Source organism: Sebastes fasciatus, chromosome 3, assembly GCF_043250625.1.
Source record: "Sebastes fasciatus isolate fSebFas1 chromosome 3, fSebFas1.pri, whole genome shotgun sequence".
NCBI classification, from domain to species: Eukaryota; Metazoa; Chordata; class Actinopteri; order Perciformes; family Sebastidae; genus Sebastes; species Sebastes fasciatus.
In genome coordinates this window covers 37,066,754-37,085,245 of record NC_133797.1, presented here as the reverse complement: position 1 = coordinate 37,085,245, position 18,492 = coordinate 37,066,754, and the positions used below count along the sequence as shown (strand labels likewise).

At 41.9% G+C, this 18,492-nt stretch overlaps 1 protein-coding gene across 1 annotated transcript; it reads right to left on the bottom strand.

Annotated features, from left to right (window-relative positions):
- Positions 1-170: 170 nt before the first annotated feature.
- tdrd7a (tudor domain containing 7 a) lies at positions 171-18,133 on the bottom strand. The gene is made up of 22 exons (XM_074630704.1): positions 17,876-18,133; positions 15,372-15,590; positions 14,953-15,097; positions 14,651-14,765; positions 14,292-14,396; positions 13,879-13,916; positions 13,459-13,499; positions 10,793-10,963; positions 9,695-10,486; positions 9,187-9,383; positions 8,199-8,391; positions 7,875-7,986; positions 7,502-7,713; positions 7,038-7,169; positions 5,987-6,070; positions 5,710-5,844; positions 5,210-5,320; positions 3,491-3,680; positions 3,074-3,243; positions 2,023-2,216; positions 1,399-1,559; positions 171-711 (listed from the first exon to the last, which is right to left on the bottom strand). The coding sequence occupies exons 2-22, from the start codon at positions 15,573-15,575 to the stop codon at positions 488-490; spliced, it is 3,726 nt and encodes a 1,241-aa protein (XP_074486805.1). The 5' UTR covers positions 15,576-15,590; positions 17,876-18,133; the 3' UTR covers positions 171-487.
- Between the last annotated feature and the right edge of the window lie 359 nt (positions 18,134-18,492).

Sequence of the window (18,492 nt, the reverse complement as noted above, 5' to 3'; positions counted from 1 at the left end):
AAATCAGATGGTGGAATTAGAGTAATAAATAACACAAAACATGCAACACAGGTAATTGAACTTGAAGGAACAAAAAAAGGTTTTGATGAATTAAAGTGAGTTACTTGAATACTTGTAAGACTGGCAAGACTGGCAAGACTAACAGTTGGTGGCGAGGAACATTTTCCATCTTTTTATTAATTTTGTACAACTGCATTCAGTAGTCGTTAAATTTAGAAAAAAAGGAACTCATTAACAAAACATCTCCTGTCTCCAGTTGACATGGCCCTTGACTATGACCCCAAAATTAAAAAGGGCTTATTTACAGTCTTTGATTGGGAAAAAGATCCAGAAAGCTGGAAATGAACAAAAGGGCAGAGAAACTTACTTTTGGCTTCCAAAGTTCACGCAGTGCTTTCACCATTTTTAGAAAATAAAAAGAACTGTTTGACTCACAGTCACAGAGTCAGCTCGCTGGTTAATTTACCAACATGCATGAGAAGACGCCTCAGGATGCCGAAGACAGCTCATCGCCGATGTCGGCCATGATGCTGTGAATCCAAAGGTCACTGTCGTCCACTGTAGTGTCCACCAGGTAAACTGTCATCCCGCGTTCCCACAGCTCACCTTTAACCTCCGACACACTCTTCACCTGGGCCACCAGCGCTCGATCCTCCACGTGGTTCCTGAATAACATGGAGGCCTCCTCTGACCACTGGTGCTGTGTCATATCTGCAGAAAAGGGCATTAGTAATCAGAACGATAACTCAAGCTGCTCCACCTTGTGTTATCAAGGCGGGAATCCATTAACTGTAGTTAATCTGCTGAATGTATGGCATGGTTACATCTCAATTAAATGGGCATTCTTTTAACCAAGACATGACAACAACACAACAAAATACATGCCATAAGATCTACATCTTATGGCATGTATTACCGTTTTTTCATTTGTATATTCCATCCAAATAAGTTAATTATTATAAAGGTATGTTTTTGTTTTTTTGAAATCCCAAATTCCCAAGCTTAACTTCCCTTGGAAAACTTTCGGAAAATTACTGGAAATTTTCCAGAAATTTACCGACCCTTTCGAACCCTAGTTGCAGCCCCTTATCAACAGCAATGTATCATTACAACTAGCTTGGAATGAGTATGGAAACAGAAGTATCCGGTGATTGCTTGCATCAAATGAGGACATCTAGTTTAATATTGACAAATAAATAAGAAGTAAATCACCTAATAAGCTTTGAGTGGGATGGAAAAAGTTTGTGGAGTAACCAACATTTGAATCTGAAAAAGTAATGAATCTAAAAGTAGCTAAATGTCAAATAGCAATTCATTACACTTCTCGTTACATATAAAATAACACAGCTTTAACGCACGTGGACCAGTAAAGCCACAGAGAATTATGATCCAACTCACCTGCAAGTTGTGCAGTGATGGCCTGGAAGGGCAGCTGTCTGAACTCCTCTATCAGAGGCCTGAGGAGAGTACTGCGGACCAGCTCGTGTTTGCCGTAGTCCAACTCGAAGACAGAAACCAACCCGTTGGCCAGAATCCCCTTCACCTGTATGCGATGCCAACTAGGTAGAGGCATGCATCAGTTAAGCCATCAACAATCAGACAATAGCACCCTTATGTGTTTACATTTTCTTCATCATTTCCTCACAACGGCACAAAATAGACAGCTGGTCTCCCATAATCTCTGAGACACACACAACCAGTCAGTACAAGTAACAACAACTACATAATCTAGATAATGCATTCATTTACAAATCGTTTTGTTAATATGTATTTATCCTCATACAACACAGGACTGCTGTTAATATGAACTCCAAATCCTAAAGTGCTCCAAGATCTAATGAGATCATCTACTGTTTAAGGCGCTCATGTGATTTAACGGTGAGATTTCAAACAGGTGTCATTCTCGATTTATGATCATCATTATGAGTTTACAGAAAGATGTAACCATGACGACATAATGACAGTGTCAGTGATGAAGGAACACGACAGGTCTGATAAATGTCAGGTTTGTACGTCACCTACTTCTTGTCTATTTTGGCAGCGTAGACGTCTCCTTTCTGGATGTGTGGGGCTGAGTTAGTCTTCGTCATCTGGTTATAGTAGAGGACCATCTCCCCCATCAACACCACCAGCTTATGCAGGTCCTGCCACGGCTGCAGCACAAAGTAACCAGGGTGGCATGCCACTGGCACGAACACATCCATATTCTGACCAGGCTGAAAGAAGACAGAAAGGAGAATAAAGTGCATATAAATATAACCACACGGCTTTGTTGAAATATCGGTTTCTATTTAGCTAATGGAGACATTCTGAGGTTTCTTTTTTTTTCTTTTATTTTTGTAGGTACTTGTATTTGTTGATGTTGTCAGAAATGGCGGAGGCCATGGAAGTTCATTTTTTGGTACATAATAAATTTATATATTTTAATTTTTGCCGTATATTGTTTTTCTTCATAAGTTTATGTCTGAGGAAAATGTTGATATTCTCAACTATCTCATCTTTTTCCTCTGTCATTATGCCTTTGCAATTCCTGCATTATGTAACCGCTTGCTAGGTGGCTAAATTGTTAGCCTCTGTGGCTTCTAGACACTGACAATAACGTTAATATTGCCATTGCTTAGCAGCGGTGTTCTTCACGACTTAACCACATGAACGACAAGCATATTGTGTACACGACTTCCAATGTTGTAAACACAAGCTCACGAGTTTCAATTGAAGGCATATTATTATTATATATTATATTATACCTTTAATACCTTACAGCCTACTAGTACAGGTGAGTTAAGAGATTATCGGTTTAGAGTCTGGTGACAGTGGAGATATGCAAATACAAACTGTATATGCTGACGGTTAATATTGTGACAGGCTAACAAAATACAAAAGTTTGCTTTGGATTTGATCCACATTACATAAAGAAATCTTTTTCTTGAATAGAAATCTACAAACAAATGACGAATCATAAAATAATAAGGGTGATAATTAGTAGCATGGAGACGCTACATACATCATTTTTCATCTGCTTTCCTCACATGATAAATGAGCCCCTACAGAAAGTTTGTCCTTCTCCACACACCTGGGGGAACTCCAGTGGGGGGGGCATTGGAAGTGTCTGCATCCCAGTTTGGGTGGTTGTATCTGGAGAAGATGAGTCCTCTGCTCCGTGAAGAGGCCGGGTTGAGTCCTTGGCGATGGGGTTTGGGACTGGGCTGTTCAGATTCAACTTCTCTACCAGAGCACTGAGACCTAGAAGTTTGGAAAACCTCATCGTCACTGCTTCAATGCAAATCCAAAACAACAACAAAATGTCTCACCGTGCTATTACCTTGACTTCACATGGTGGAACAGTTTGGAGAACAAACAAAACTCTTTCAAAAAGGCGCAAAGTTTGACCAGACTTCTCCTCGTATAACAATGCTGACTGTTAGTGGGAACCGTCCCAGACCCAGAATAGACTTTGTGTGTTTTAATGTCTTGTCTTGTGCGGTATTACCTGTATCCAGGCTGCCGTTATTGCATGTGATTGCGTTGTGGTTGTTGTTGTTCGGTGTTGTGAGTTTCTGCCACAACTCTGACTGGGCCAGCTGATGGTTGATGCTCTTGTCCAGCTCCTGACTGTCAGCACCAATGAACAGGTACATATAGACCAGACAGTCCCCTTTGTGCTGCTCTAATTTCAAGATCTAAAATGAGGGAACAAAGGGGGAAAAAACAGACGCACATATACAAAGTTAGAGACACTGAGGTGACTGTGATTGTTTTGCATTGTTCTCTAACACGGTCTTACTTGTAAGCTTGACTTGCAGTGTTTATAATTGGAATATTTGGAGCTAGACCAACACAACTGCTGTACTATCCACTGTTGTTGTGCTTCAAGCAGTTAAGCCCCTTAATCAACACACACTCTGGTCACTTTATTGGGTACACATTTCTAATAGGACACTCTTTGCCACCCAAGCAGCCTGAATTCTTCGTGGATGGATTCAAAAAGGTGCTGGAAACATTCTTTAGGATTTATGGTCCATGTTGACATGTAAGCATCACATGGTTAAAGCAGCAGTGGAAAGAAATGGGGCAAGTGTTTTTTTATAAAACGGTCACTATATCTTGACAGTACAGTGCATGAGACCGGTCATCTGAAAAAAATCATGTTCCTCTGTGTCCTCCGGTACTCCTAATGGCATCTGCAGGGTTTCACAGACCAGAGGAAAACAACCAATCAGAGCTGATCTGGAGACTTCCATCCAGCTTCCGTCTATGAGAGCCACGAGTCAATCACTTGGAAACTCCGATGTAATGCCTATTTCCCTCCTCAAATGTTTTCAGAAACATCTTGTAGTGTACTGTTTAGCTGTAAAATTAGAAAGTTTGTGACCCGGCAGCCGTGATGAGATCTCCTGAGGAAATACCAAGCACCGCCCACCAGCCAGAGCACAGCCAATAGGAACGCTCTCTCTCTGAAATGACTTGTGATTGGTCAAAGTCTCCCGTCACCGGCTAGATTTTCTGAAGCCTGAAAACAGAGCCATGAGGAGCTGCAGAAGTCTAGTTTTCTCTCAGAACACTTGAATTACATTATGCTGAGGTTATTATGGAGTTTTTGCTCAATGGTGCCAAAAAATTGTTGCCTACTGAAGCTTTAATGCAGATTTGTCAACTGAACAGTCATGCTGCAAATCTCCCGTTCCACCACATCCCCAATTTCAGGATTTTCATCATTGCAACTCAACTCCTTAGAACTGACTCACTGGACATAATGGGACGTTAAGTGCAATATCATGGACATAATCATGAACATTCTGTATTAACCCTGTACTCTTACACTACCTAACACCTCAGATTTTATACTGTACATACATATCTGATCTGAACTGATCCCTACCATTAACTTGTCTATATTTTTATGATCCATACTGTTATTGCCATACTGGCATTGTATATATTGTTTAATACATTTCGGATTTGCACCTTATTGTTAGGTTCGACTTTTTACATTTGCATTCTTCCTACTTTGTATTGCAACTGCTGCACAGCAATTTCCCTTGAGATAAATAAAGTTTTATCGTATCTTAGCAAGCAGCGGTACAAGTGTACCTAATAAAGTGGCCACTGAGTGCAGTTTCCTGCCATATTTATTGCATGTTTGTCCTGCAGCAGCAATCGTTGTGGGAAATACAGGACAAATATAAGTGAAGTTGTTACAGTATATTACCTTCATTTTACAGTCTTTAGAGTCCAGGACCGCTTCCTTCACCCACAGAACGGCCTCTGGGCTCCAGTCTCCCTCTGGAACTGTGACGTCAGCCAGGCGACATTTGATAGCCTGAAGAGATACACAAAAAAAAAAAAACTATGCACCTTTATGTGTGTTACAAACAACTTTGTTTGTTGATGTTCAACAAAACAGCAATTCACACTAACGATGTATCATGAATCTAAATCCTTAGTCTCTGTTTTATAGTGTCCCCTGAAGCAAATCCGTGTAATTTTATCACTGATTAATTTCTAAAAAAGGTTGAATGGACATCACTGAATGCACAATGACAGTCTGCCTGGCTTCATTGTCCACAAATCAAAAAGATTATGTATATCTTTTAAAAAGGATAAAAAAAATGTAAGTATAGACAGGAGCTTCAAATCAATGCGCAGATGAAAGGATGCTTCTCCAGCCATTCGATTGGTTGAAGATTGAGGTGCATCCAAACAACTGACCAGTGGTGGGATGATGGTAAAGTTTTTGAGGGAAGGAGGTGGGATCTCTCGGAGATCAGTGACCTCTACAGTCGCTGGGACACCCAAGTCAATGAAGAGGATCTCGATCACTCTGTTGCCGTAGATGTTGGTGATCTGAAAACAAGAGCAACATCAATGAGTGGGTGCCAAAGAAATATGACCTCAAACTGTCTGGTCAACAATACAATACCCTAATAACTTTCAATGTCCAAAATAATTTTTTCAAGAAAATCAATGTTAATGATTCTGTTCTTACCTCCACTCTGGACCACATTCCTTTGTGGCGGGCCAGACAGACCTTGCCACTGAAGGGTCTGGACACCAGAGACTCAGACGTCATCTGGTAGGAATATTTACAAAGACACAACTATAAAGACCGTCATTCTTTCCTGAGGGGACTTTTACGGTTGAAATCAAACGCAGCAGCTGCATTTGTGAAATGCCAAAAACCTTAAACAAGAGACTGAAATAACAACGGTAATTAACAAGAGCGGTCTGTGAACGCTAGATACAGGAAAAAAAACACCACCCCATGACCTAAAACTAAACGTATTTGGGAGCCAAACCATTAAGGATGCACTGTGTAATGCCTGGCCACCTGCTCCGAACAAACAGGAGAGAGCATTTCACCTCTACTACTGGGTCAACTAGTTTGCGTGTTGGGAATCAGAGGGATGGTTTCAACTTTGATGAAGCCACACCGCAGTGAGGGATGTCTGACTTCACATGATTGATCATCACCAGCTATCAAAAGAACATCACAGATTGGGATGTGGCATCCATTGCAACATGCTCGAAAGGTTTCAAAGATGTGTGGCAAGTTGCAACAGTGTTTGTGATTCAGTGTGGGTTTACTCTAGCTCCAAAATATTTGGATTAAGTCATCCCTCATCACATCACATCTTAATGACTGTAAAACCTTGTTTGCCTGCCTGCGTCAGCACTAGCACGACTCAACAAAAACATGGTGCAGATCCCATCTTACAGGCCTGTTTTTATCACTTCTGAGCTGTGAAAAGTGCTATATAATTCAGTGAATTTACTGTGGTTAAGATCATTTAAACAGTGACTAAACAGTTAATTCAAACCTGTGCTCTCGAGATGAGAACAGCCTCTCTCTGCGTCAAGCAGCCCGCTGAGCAGACACCTAAAAACTACACCGCTGGTATTCCAAGTACAGCTTTATACGGGTAAAATTCACACACTTTTCAAGCACTTTCAGGGTACCTAAACCAAAAATGTTACACTGTAAAACATGAAATGCTCTACAACACTTAAGTGCTAATGCGAATGGAGGTCTTGTTAACCTGGGAGATGAAGGTCTCCGTTGCTTCCAGTAACTTGCTGAGTCGTGCAGTTCCTCTTGAGGGCAGCTGGCAGTAGATGATACCATCTGCACACACATTTGTGACACACACATCCTGATAGGTAACATTTACCTACAGGCAACACAGAGATTCATGTTAGATTACACAGGGAGGATTGACCTCACAATCATGACTAACCAGCTGCTGGTTTTAATTCCAACTGAATGGAGACCTATAAATTCTTGAGTTCCCACAACACAGACAGACCAATATGAGAACGGTACAACAGCGCCACTCACTGGTGGAGCTACACTATGATGTCAACAGAAATGTGCAGCTATTTAATAGGATTTATACATGCGTGTTTGTTAAACACATGCACAATCTGCTCTGCTATTCTAAGAGAGGGCTGTCCTTGATCTTATACATCACACTATACTAGTAGTTAGCCCCGCCATCCTTACAGTCAGAGGGTTGTTCATGGTCACGTCCTGGAGAGCCTTCAGGCAGGTGGAGTTGATGTTGATGTCATCATCCTGCGAAGTGTCGTAGAGCACTGCCAAAGGCGTCTCATTCTGTTGACACGGCTCTAATGTCTCCATCAGCAGGATCTTTCCGACTGCCAACTTGTCCAGAGAAGACCGCACCAGTGGATGGGATTTGAATGCCTCTAGACCTGGGAGAAAGAAAAAAAAAAACAGGATGGGAAGAAGAGGGAGGAGGGCCATTGGCCGATATTAATGTTTTGCCCGTTCTGTTTCGATGTCTGTATGCTTTCATCTACATCAGTTACACAAAAGCAATTCATTATCAGTCATTTCATTATCCTCTATGTACCTGCAAGTCTAACGCTGCTAGCCTGGAAGGGCAGAGAGAGGAAGTCCTGGTGCAGCTTCAGTAGATTATTCCCACTGGTTTCCACAGAAAAGCCATAGTCCACATAGTATACCTGGCAAACAGACAGACAGACAGACAAAAGCTCTTTTGCTGCAGAAACACTGACCCCTCCTGTAGCTACCGAATATCTTCCTCCGACAAACTGAAAATCACCACAAGCTGTGTCCCTAAGTGCTAAAAAGTATTCAAGCCCTTGACATTTTCTAGTTTTTTTTGTTTGTTTTTAAAATTAAAATCAACTTCACAGCTATCTAAATGAATTACCTTGACCTTGTTAGGGGCCGTAACCTCTATGACTTGAGCTCTTGCCAGCTCGTCTCCATCCTCCCCTCTGACTGCTACCAGCTGACCAACAACAGGTTTAGACAGAGGATGGTGGTTGGAGCTTTTGCTGTAGAAAGAGCGCATGGCCTCCTCCATGGCCTCCTGGGCAGTGGAGTAGTTCTCACCCACATACCTGAACAGAGAGACAAACTTTTCTCAATCTGTGCATGGTAGTCGTCAAAAACAGTAACCTGGATGTTGCATTAACAAAGCACAAAGCAGTGTTTGGTCATATTTTGTTTTCATGTTTTCATCTTAAGATAGAAATATTAAGCTGTTTGAGAGAGTAAAATTATTCTGCACGTCCTAGTAAGCCTGATAGTGTAGCCAGTTGTGTTAATAGTTAATATTAGCTGGAGCATGTTCAAAGTAATAACTTAAAACACAATATTGGCATACTGGATAGAAGGTCAAAACCTGCAACTGCTGCATTTTCGATTATATTAGACAATATATGTTCTGCAGTAGCTGCTGCTGGCAGATCACGGTGGAGAATTGAGATAAAGATGTTTTCTAATCATTTCTTTTAATTTTAAGCAAAAGATATCTCTTCTTGTATGGCACTGACATTATGAGCAACCGTCCTACACTCAAATAAGCTTGTTAGTTCAATACACGATGTATAGGTCACCTACGTCACTCAAAAATATTTTTGTAATAAAAAAAATACTCACAAAGCTTTAAATTATTCTTAAAGGAGCATTATGTAGGACTGACAGCTGGTGTTTTAAAATGGGAAACAGCAGTCCAAATTCAAAACATTGGAGCCGTGGCCCGTCCGCTCCTCTGGTATGACTGATAGCAGTTAGCGTGTGTTAGCATCACGGTGTCACATATTAGTTTAAAGTTGTTTTTTTTCCACTGGCAGGTGAACCACTCTTATGTTGTGTGTACCTATGTTACACAATTAATTACATTCATGTCTCACCTTACAGTAACAGCATTGCTGCTCTTGGCATCAGTAATCAGCACAGAGGGGTACTGCTCTGAGGGAAGAACCAGACAGGGAGGCACCACAGGAGCCAAGACCTCCAGACCAGAGGGAAGGGGATGGCTTCTGCCCTGCTGCCTTTCTTGGCTGTCTGTGGCTTCCGTGTCTGCTCTGCTGAAGTTATACAGGATGGCCTGACCACAGGAAAGTACATCAACGACAAGCATCAATAGATACAAATATTTTAAGACAAACAGGTTAGCAGGAAGGATGTGCCCGAGCTCCCTAAAAAACTGAAGGTGAAAAAAAAAATCCTTGTTACTGTTGGAAACATTTTATCCACACCGATCAATCAGGCAAGTGATAAGTTACTCCAACTTATCAAGGTTCACTTGTCACTGGTGAGTGCGTGAGCATTAACTGTGAGGATAAGGTAAGTAACTCACACACTTCACTTGCACATTGTGTTAAGTCTGGTATACATGGCGTCATCTCATTCACTTACCTTCTTCTTGTCATGCGGTATGGGGTACTCCACATTGCACATATCCAGCAAAAGAGACAAGTTGTCCAGAACATGTTGGGGGAATGGCGTCTTGTATGTGTCCATATAGAGTTTGGACAAAGCATGGGCCCACAGACCTTGACTGTACTTGGACAGAAGCTCACTTATTCTCTGACGCACCTCAGTTGACACGACGGCAGCAGAAGATTTTGGGGGAGGACAAGGGACATAATCGGACGTGGGGGAGAAGGTGGCCTTCAAAAGGGGTACAATTTCAGGGCCAGGATGGAGGGAGGACGCTAGTGGAGGAGCGTTGGTTGATGCAGGGCCTGTCCAGGTAGGGGCTAAGGGCCGTGTGTTTTGGTTGTGGTTGAGAGTAGTTGTAGGCCAGTTGTGATTATCTTTCCGTCCACCATTGGCTGCGAGATTAACACGGTGGGCCCGCAGCGGAGCAAGAGCTGGGTTGTGGGCAGGGCTGCGCAATGTGACTGAATACGACAACTTGCCTGAAGGGGCAGCAACGGGTTGTGTAGGAAAAACGAAGGTGGGCTTAGCCAAGAGGTTTGGGAGGAAAACTCTAGGTTTAGGGACAGGGGGTGGGGGGACGGGGGTGGAAGGTTGGTCAGGTGTTGAGTGACGTGAAGAAATGGGTGGGATGGTGGTTCCTGAATCGGTGGGGGATGTTAGAAGCATGTTGGTGATGGTGCTACTTCTAGGGACAACACAAGGCTTAGGAGGCAGGGGAGGGTAGATCAAGCGATCAGCTCGGTTGGTGCTGGGAGGTTGCTCCACCTGTGAAGGCCAGACGACAAAGGAAAGATTTGAACTCATTAGTTCCTGTTAAGGTTGGGGGCAGGTATTGAAAAAAAAAAAAACTTCTGATGGACCCTCCAAATGTATTTGGAAAACAGTTTTTCTACTTCAACCCTAACAACTACCTTTATCAACTTGTGTGTTTAAATAATGTCAAATAATTTCCCCCCCAAAGGCCAGATGTATAGGCTTCATACATTAGACTCACAAGGCTTCATAATACCTACTTTGTTTAAATGGGGGTATTATTAGTTGCACATGTACATATTAATGTTACTGACTCACCAAACTGATGTGTTGCCACTTTTCCAGATCTATGAGCGCCTGAGGGTGGAGCTTCTCACCGAACATTTGGAAGTAGACCCCTGATAGTTTCGACATCCACAATCCACGGTCGTATTTCTCCAGGAGCTGAGTCATTTTGCTCTGCACCAGCTCCACGTCATACACACAAGACTGCAAGGGGAGATTTCAGATGATTGATCACTACACGTACGCCCCCATGCTTTTATGATTGAGCTTTCAAATCAAATAAATAAACTATAATCATGTACGTACAAAATAAACTCATTAAAAGAGCTGATGGAAAAGAGCTGCTGCGATGTTACTGATAAAAGTATGGCACAAGTGCTACATACATAAACAATATGTAAAATAAACATGCAAGAAGAACATTTTTGAGGGTTTGTCTAATATGTTAATTCAGTGAACTTTAGCTCCTGGTTGGATTTTAACAGACTAAATATAAAGGCGAGTAGAGCCCGTTCCTCCCGTTGTTCTACATAAACAGAGCAGTAGGGCCGTGCTATTCAATTTGGATTTACCATTTGATTTACTCTCAACACATGTATTTTATTAGGGATGTAATTAGGACAACACAAAATGCAATGCACTGCAACTCAAATGTAAGCTGTCAGGTCATTTCGAGTAGAAGGAAAACACTTTATTGTCTGCTTTTTTCGTGTACAAAAAAGTAGAAATTTGTCTTTGGTTCGCATGTGCAGAAACTGCTATTAAAAGAGTTCATTAAAGCAACATATCAAATCCAGACAGGACACATTAAAATACATTCACATAAAAACACAACACACCAATAGAAGCTACATTAAAAAGGAGCACCATGTACCAGGACTGAATCAAGGTTAAATAAATAGATATAAAGTGCTGTGTGTTGAGGTAGCAGGCTGGCTTCAGAGTCCTTACAGATTAAGATACTTTATGGCAACAAGGACAAACGATTTTTTTAATAGATGTTTTTCTTTGCACAGGACACTCTGTACCTTTGCCCTGAGGGCCGTAGCTAAAAGCGTTGATTTAAGGAATGGCTGTGGTCATCTAAGATTTTGCCACCTAGGCGTTGGACTGCTTTGCCATGGTGAACGGACAGTGGGGTCTGTTTGAAGCCTGTAATTGTGGTGCCCAGTTTGACGACATTGGAAAGCTTTGTCTTTTGATACGTAGGTGCTCAAACCAGGACACAATGTTAAAAGTGAGTATACTTTCAGTTAGGGATTGGTATACTCTGTTTAAGTGTACTGGCTGACCTCAAAACTCTGTAGCTTGCGCAGCAGGAAGAATCTTTGCTGTGCTTTTTTGTAAATGCAGTCAGCATGATCTGTAAAGGTAAATGATTGGTCTAACACAGGGGTTCTCAACCTTTTGCAATTGAAGGCCTACTTGTGATTGTCAAAACATTTCCGAGGACCACCTTCCCAAATAAATGAGTAAAAAACCTAACATGTTTATACAACAAATAATAAACTGGGCTGTAGAGATGTGTTATGCCACTGTCAGCTGTAATGACCAAAATACATATTCTGCTTACCCTCAGTGAGACACTTGGGCTTGCCTTTATTCCTTCCAGAAGTTGGCATTCGATGTCATCACTCATGTCAATAATTCTTCTGCTCACGGTGTCATTGGAGAGGGGTATTGACTGAATTTTGGTTGCAGCGGCTTCCCCCAGTAACTCTCGGCACATATCCACAGCGCTTGGCAAAATAAGCTCCTCTGCAATCGTAAAGGGTTTCTTGCTACGAGCTACACGAGCAGCAACCATATAGCTAGCTTTCAAAGTGGCTTTTGACTGAGTTGTTAATGTTGTGATGACTTTCTGTTGTGCCTGAAGCCCGTCTCTTTTCCTTAGGAAATATTCTTTTGGCTTCTCGACGCATCCTGGGTGCTTTGTGTTTAAGTGTCTCTGGAGCTTCGATGGTTTTAGCGCCTCATTTGACAAGATTTCACCACATTCAACACACGGTGCCTTGGGCTCAGCATCACTGCCTGCCATTACGAATCCAAATTTAATGTATTCAGGGTCATATTTCCTCACCACACGCTTCGGAGCTTTTACTGGCGCAGAGTTGTCTCCCACATCACTTTTTCGCTTTAAAAACCGATCCATTTTGTGTCACTGCATCCCAGAATGTTAGCTAGCTAACAGTGGCAAACACGTTTGTCTCTACCTGATGATGTTTGGTGTTTTTACACAAGGCCTATTGAAGGAGGTTGGGTCATACTTAATCAACGCGTCTTCGGGGTACCGCACATGCGCAGTAATATTTGCTCTGCACTCGCCGAAATTGAGCCGATCGCAACGCACGACCGCAGCTCCAGTTACACTGCGCATGTGTTATACCCAATACAAGACCCGTGTCCGCCCGTGTCTCAGCCTCCTTCAATAGGCTTTGGTTTTATGGCAGCTGGCATCTTACCTCCTTTAGGTTTTACCTGTTCACTTTGCTAAATAATAAAAAAAAAATAATCTAGTACCACTGCCTCCGCGGCCCACTAGATGGCGCTCTGAGGCCCACCGATAATAGATGATTTGATGTTCTTGTTACCATTTAGACACATTTATTTTGTTTTGGTTACATTCAGCATAAGATGACATCATCATTAAACCACTTTGAATGGACACAGTAAGCACACAAAAAGGTTTTTTTTCTTACCAGGGATTGGCCGGGTCTGGAGACTTGTTGAGGAGGCTTCTCTGTGAAAAATTATACAAAAGGAAGAAGGAATATATTTTAATCTTTGTATGGAAATGCATTTCAAAGTGCAGAATGATTGAATCTGCCTGAATGATGCATTAATATAGAGTTGTTGGTTATGAATTTAGTGCTGGTTGCTGCCACCCAACCCCATGTCGCTTCTGGTGGACCAACAGAATTCTCAAAGGGTGAAAAACATGCACATATGAAACAAGAAGTGGGTCAAACACTTTAAAATATGACATTCAGAATACCCCCCCAAAAAATCTGCTTGTTCTACAAATAATCTAATTATTGAAACCCAGATTTTATTCTAAAGGGAATCGGTTAAATGTTGTGAAATTGATAAAGATACACACCAAAAAATGCCCTACATACCTCTGGGCTGCTGACAGTTTGACAAGCTCTTCCCTTTCCTGTTGGCAACACATAAGTATAATGTGCTCTTCACAGCAACAAGCCATAATTCAATACAAACGTCCTGCTGCAGTTCTTCATACAATAATAAGCTAATACAGGTTAGTCTAGTGGTCCATATTTTGAGACTCAACTAAGAACAGTTTTTTTTTACTATATCACTGATAATATATTAAAATCGCCCAGTGCAATATTTTAGCATTAAGTACTTTTAAAAAAGTGGTGTGGCTTTTATACTTATGTGTATGACTCATACACAGAAAATGCATAATTGCCTGAAATTAATGCGGGATATATAGTAGAAGAATCAAATTTTTGATTGAACAGAGCTGAGTTTAGCTGAATAGGGTTTGCCCACATGTATGCATGTTCACCTGTCAGGGATGAAACTCTGTTTTACAGCTGGTTGAGGAGTCGTCGGAGGAGCCGATTGGCTTCGCTCGACAGGGGTCATATAGCTTAATCTTTGGTCCGACAGCCTGATGTTTGGGGAGAACACAAGCAAAAACTCTGGCTTATTCGTTTAGAAATTCACTTAAAATGATGCACAGACTGAAGAATAAATTCCAACATATTATTCAAAGCATGGGTGACAGAGAATGGCAATTGCAGAGAGCAAACGCCACTTGGGTTCTGACAGCAATTGCATAATGAGGCTGCTGTGTGGTGGTGTCACCAAGTTGTAAGTGCAGCTACTGCTCATCATTTCTGGATGAAAACTGTTATCGTTTACCTGTAGTCACCTGAGGAGCTGAAGCCTCTGTGGCCGCCATGGGACCCAGAACGGTTTGATAACCAGTTAGACGCACCACCGGCTGAAGGTTGGCGGAGAGAGGACCTCGGACGCACTAAATGCATGGAAAGGATGATAATAGGTCAGGTTAGGGTGAAAAAAGAAGGTAGGATACAGAGAAAGGTTTGATGAATGACAAAGGAGGATTTTGGAGATTAATGTCTGCACCTCTCATCCCTTGTTTTCATAAAACCCTTTGCAGAGATAGAGCCCTGATGTAAGAAGTGACAAGTGTCTCCTACCATTGAGCGTGTATGGGTTGGAAGGTTTGAATCTCATCTTGCAGTTGACGAATTGAGAACGACCAGATTTCTTGGAGCTCTTCTGCCTGGCCACCAGCTCAGCAATGTGGGCTGTCTCTCGACAAACTACAGCAAAGCATTTCATCTACAGAGCAGATTCATTGTGTTGTTATAAATTCACAAAATGCAGTGTAAAAGTCGGCACACTGCATTAGATTTAGCAAAAATTGGATGAACTACAAAGAACTTTTTGACGGGAGTTTCTCAGTTGTGTGCAGATACTAGCTGACCTAAGGCAGAGGAATAGGGACCAGGACCAGGACCAGGACCAGGACCAGGACCAGGACCAGGACCAGGACCAGGACCAGGTGACAATGGCCTTAAATTTGGGTCAATTTCTAAAAGAAATCTGCCCTCACCTCACCCATGCGGTGCTCCAGGCGGACCACAGAGGGGATGCTCGCGAGGTAGTCCTCCAGTTTTGAGTAGCCCAGCTTCTTCAGCGGGATGCTCTCTCCGCACAGTGACCGGTACTCTGACTGGAGGGTGTTGATAGACACGCCAGCCTTGCTGGACTGAAGTACAGACCGCAACATCTTCTTGATGGACTCGCTGTCCGACATCCTGGCGAATTCACACTGAAAAAAAAGAAACAACACAGACATAAAAGTCAGTGGGGTTAGAAATGCACAAGTACAGTACAGCCAGTGGTGTAGTGGAGGGTATATGCAGGTATACAGAGTATACCCACCTCATTTTCTGGTGGTTTACAGTATACCCACCTATCAGCCAAAAAGCTATTGGGATATATAGGAGAGTATGTCCTAAAGTGAATATAGTGCAGAAGAGTATGTTAGAGGTGAATATAGTGCAGAAGAGACTGTTAGAGGTGAATATAGTGCAGAAGAGACTGTTAGAGGTGAATATAGTGCAGAAGAGACTGTTAGAGGTGAATATAGTGCAGAAGAGACTGTTAGAAGTGAATATAGTGCAGAAGAGACTGTTAGAGGTGAATATAGTGCAGAAGAGACTGTTAGAGGTGAATATAGTGCAGAAGAGACTGTTAGAGGTGAATATAGTGCAGAAGAGTATGTTAGAGGTGAATATAGTGCAGAAGAGACTGTTAGAAGTGAATATAGTGCAGAAGAGACTGTTAGAGGTGAATATAGTGCAGAAGAGACTGTTAGAGGTGAATATAGTGCAGAAGAGACTGTTAGAGGTGAATATAGTGCAGAAGAGTATGTTAGAGGTGAATATAGTGCAGAAGAGACTGTTAGAGGTGAATATAGTGCAGAAGAGACTGTTAGAGGTGAATATAGTGCAGAAGAGACTGTTAGAGGTGAATATAGTGCAGAAGAGACTGTTAGAAGTGAATATAGTGCAGAAGAGACTGTTAGAGGTGAATATAGTGCAGAAGAGACTGTTAGAGGTGAATATAGTGCAGAAGAGACTGTTAGAGGTGAATATAGTGCAGAAGAGTATGTTAGAGGTGAATATAGTGCAGAAGAGACTGTTAGAAGTGAATATAGTGCAGAAGAGACTGTTAGAGGTGAATATAGTGCAGAAGAGACTGTTAGAGGTGAATATAGTGCAGAAGAGTATGTTAGAGGTGAATATAGTGCAGAAGAGACTGTTAGAAGTGAATATAGTGCAGAAGAGACTGTTAGAGGTGAATATAGTGCAGAAGAGTATGTTAGAGGTGAATATAGTGCAGAAGAGACTGTTAGAGGTGAATATAGTGCAGAAGAGTATGTTAGAGGTGAATATAGTGCAGAAGAGACTGTTAGAGGTGAATATAGTGCAGAAGAGTATGTTAGAGGTGAATATAGTGCAGAAGAGACTGTTAGAGGTGAATATAGTGCAGAAGAGACTGTTAGAGGTGAATATAGTGCAGAAGAGTATGTTAGAGGTGAATATAGTGCAGAAGAGACTGTTAGAGGTGAATATAGTGCAGAAGAGACTGTTAGAGGTGAATATAGTGCAGAAGAGTATGTCCTAAAGTGAATATAGTGCAGAAGAGACTGTTAGAGGTGAATATAGTGCAGAAGAGTATGTCCTAAAGTGAATATAGTGCAGAAGAGACTGTTAGAAGTGAATATAGTGCATTATTATTATCCGTCATGCAGACCGTCCTCCTTTGTCTACAACAACATGGTAAAGTTTTGTGCGTCTATTTTCCACGTGTTATCAAAGTAGCCTTATTGTTGCACAGCTAGACATCCATTAGCAGACTCTTACCTCCACGGAGACAACATGTCTGGTCCCACAACGGAGGTCTGCCGCTAAACTGGCTGTTGGATGGTCGAACTTGCTGGCTAACGGTTTTAACGGCTAAAGCTGGCTGTCTATCGGCTAACGGTTTTAACGGCTAAAGCTGGCTAACGGTTTTAACGGCTAAAGCTGGCTGTCTAACGGCTAACAGTTTTAACGGCCAAAGCTGGCTGTCTAACGGCTAACGGTTTTAACGGCTAAAGCTGACTGTCTATCGGCCAACGGTTTTAACGGCTAAAGCTGGCTAACGGCTAACGGTTTTAACGGCTAAAGCTGACTGTCTAACGGCTTTAACGGCCAAAGCTGGCTAACGGCTAACGGTTTTAACGGCTAAAGCTGGCTGTCTAACGGCTAACGGTTTTAACGGCTAAAGCTGGCTGTCTAACGGCTAACGGTTTTAACGGCCAAAGCTGGCTGTCAAACGGCTAACGGTTTTAACGGCCAAAGCTGGCTAACGTTAGCTAAGTGGCCAACACTAGCTAGCTAGCTGTTAGTTGGCAGCTAACGTTAGCAGTCAAATAAAGTTTTGATATTTCAGCGGCCAACAATCGACCCCTTTTACAAACCAGACAAACGTGTGTTTGCAATGTTCGATTACGTTTTATCTCAAGTTTAACGGCAGATAAAGACATGACTATTCCCGTTAACTCACCTGTAACTTCAACCAGCTATCCAAACCGCCGTGGTGTGTTCAGGGTCGCTGCATTCCAAAATCACGCGCAGTCGCACACCCGCGCACGTTTACGCCCACAAGTTCAAACGGTCACTGCCGGTTAGTTCGTCATTTTAGTCTGAATTTAGTATGCTTGTTAGTTATATTCCTCACATTTATCTAATAATGAGCATTTAACTAACTAAACGCATCGCTTTTTAGATGATCAACACATTAAACGAGCAGTAAACGGCCGTTTGATGACGCTTTAACTGGTGACAATATGCTGCTTTCAATGCTGTCGGGAATCTTAGCATTCAAAGTCAAGAGCAATAATAATAATAATAATAATAACACTATGATGAAGGCATAAAATGGCCAAAACGTCTTTTATACACATAAACACACAATAAAACACTTTTATTTTTTAACTTTGCAAGATGTAGAGAACAGTTGGGGTACATTTTATGGTATTCTTTTCATTTGGACAAAAAGTTGCAATTTATGAAATCATTCAAATAAAAAAAATAAAAAATGTTGGTTTCATTTTTTTTGGAGAAAGTGAAAGTAAGTGATTTTTAGTTATAATTGTATTATTATAAAATGTCTCTGGTGCT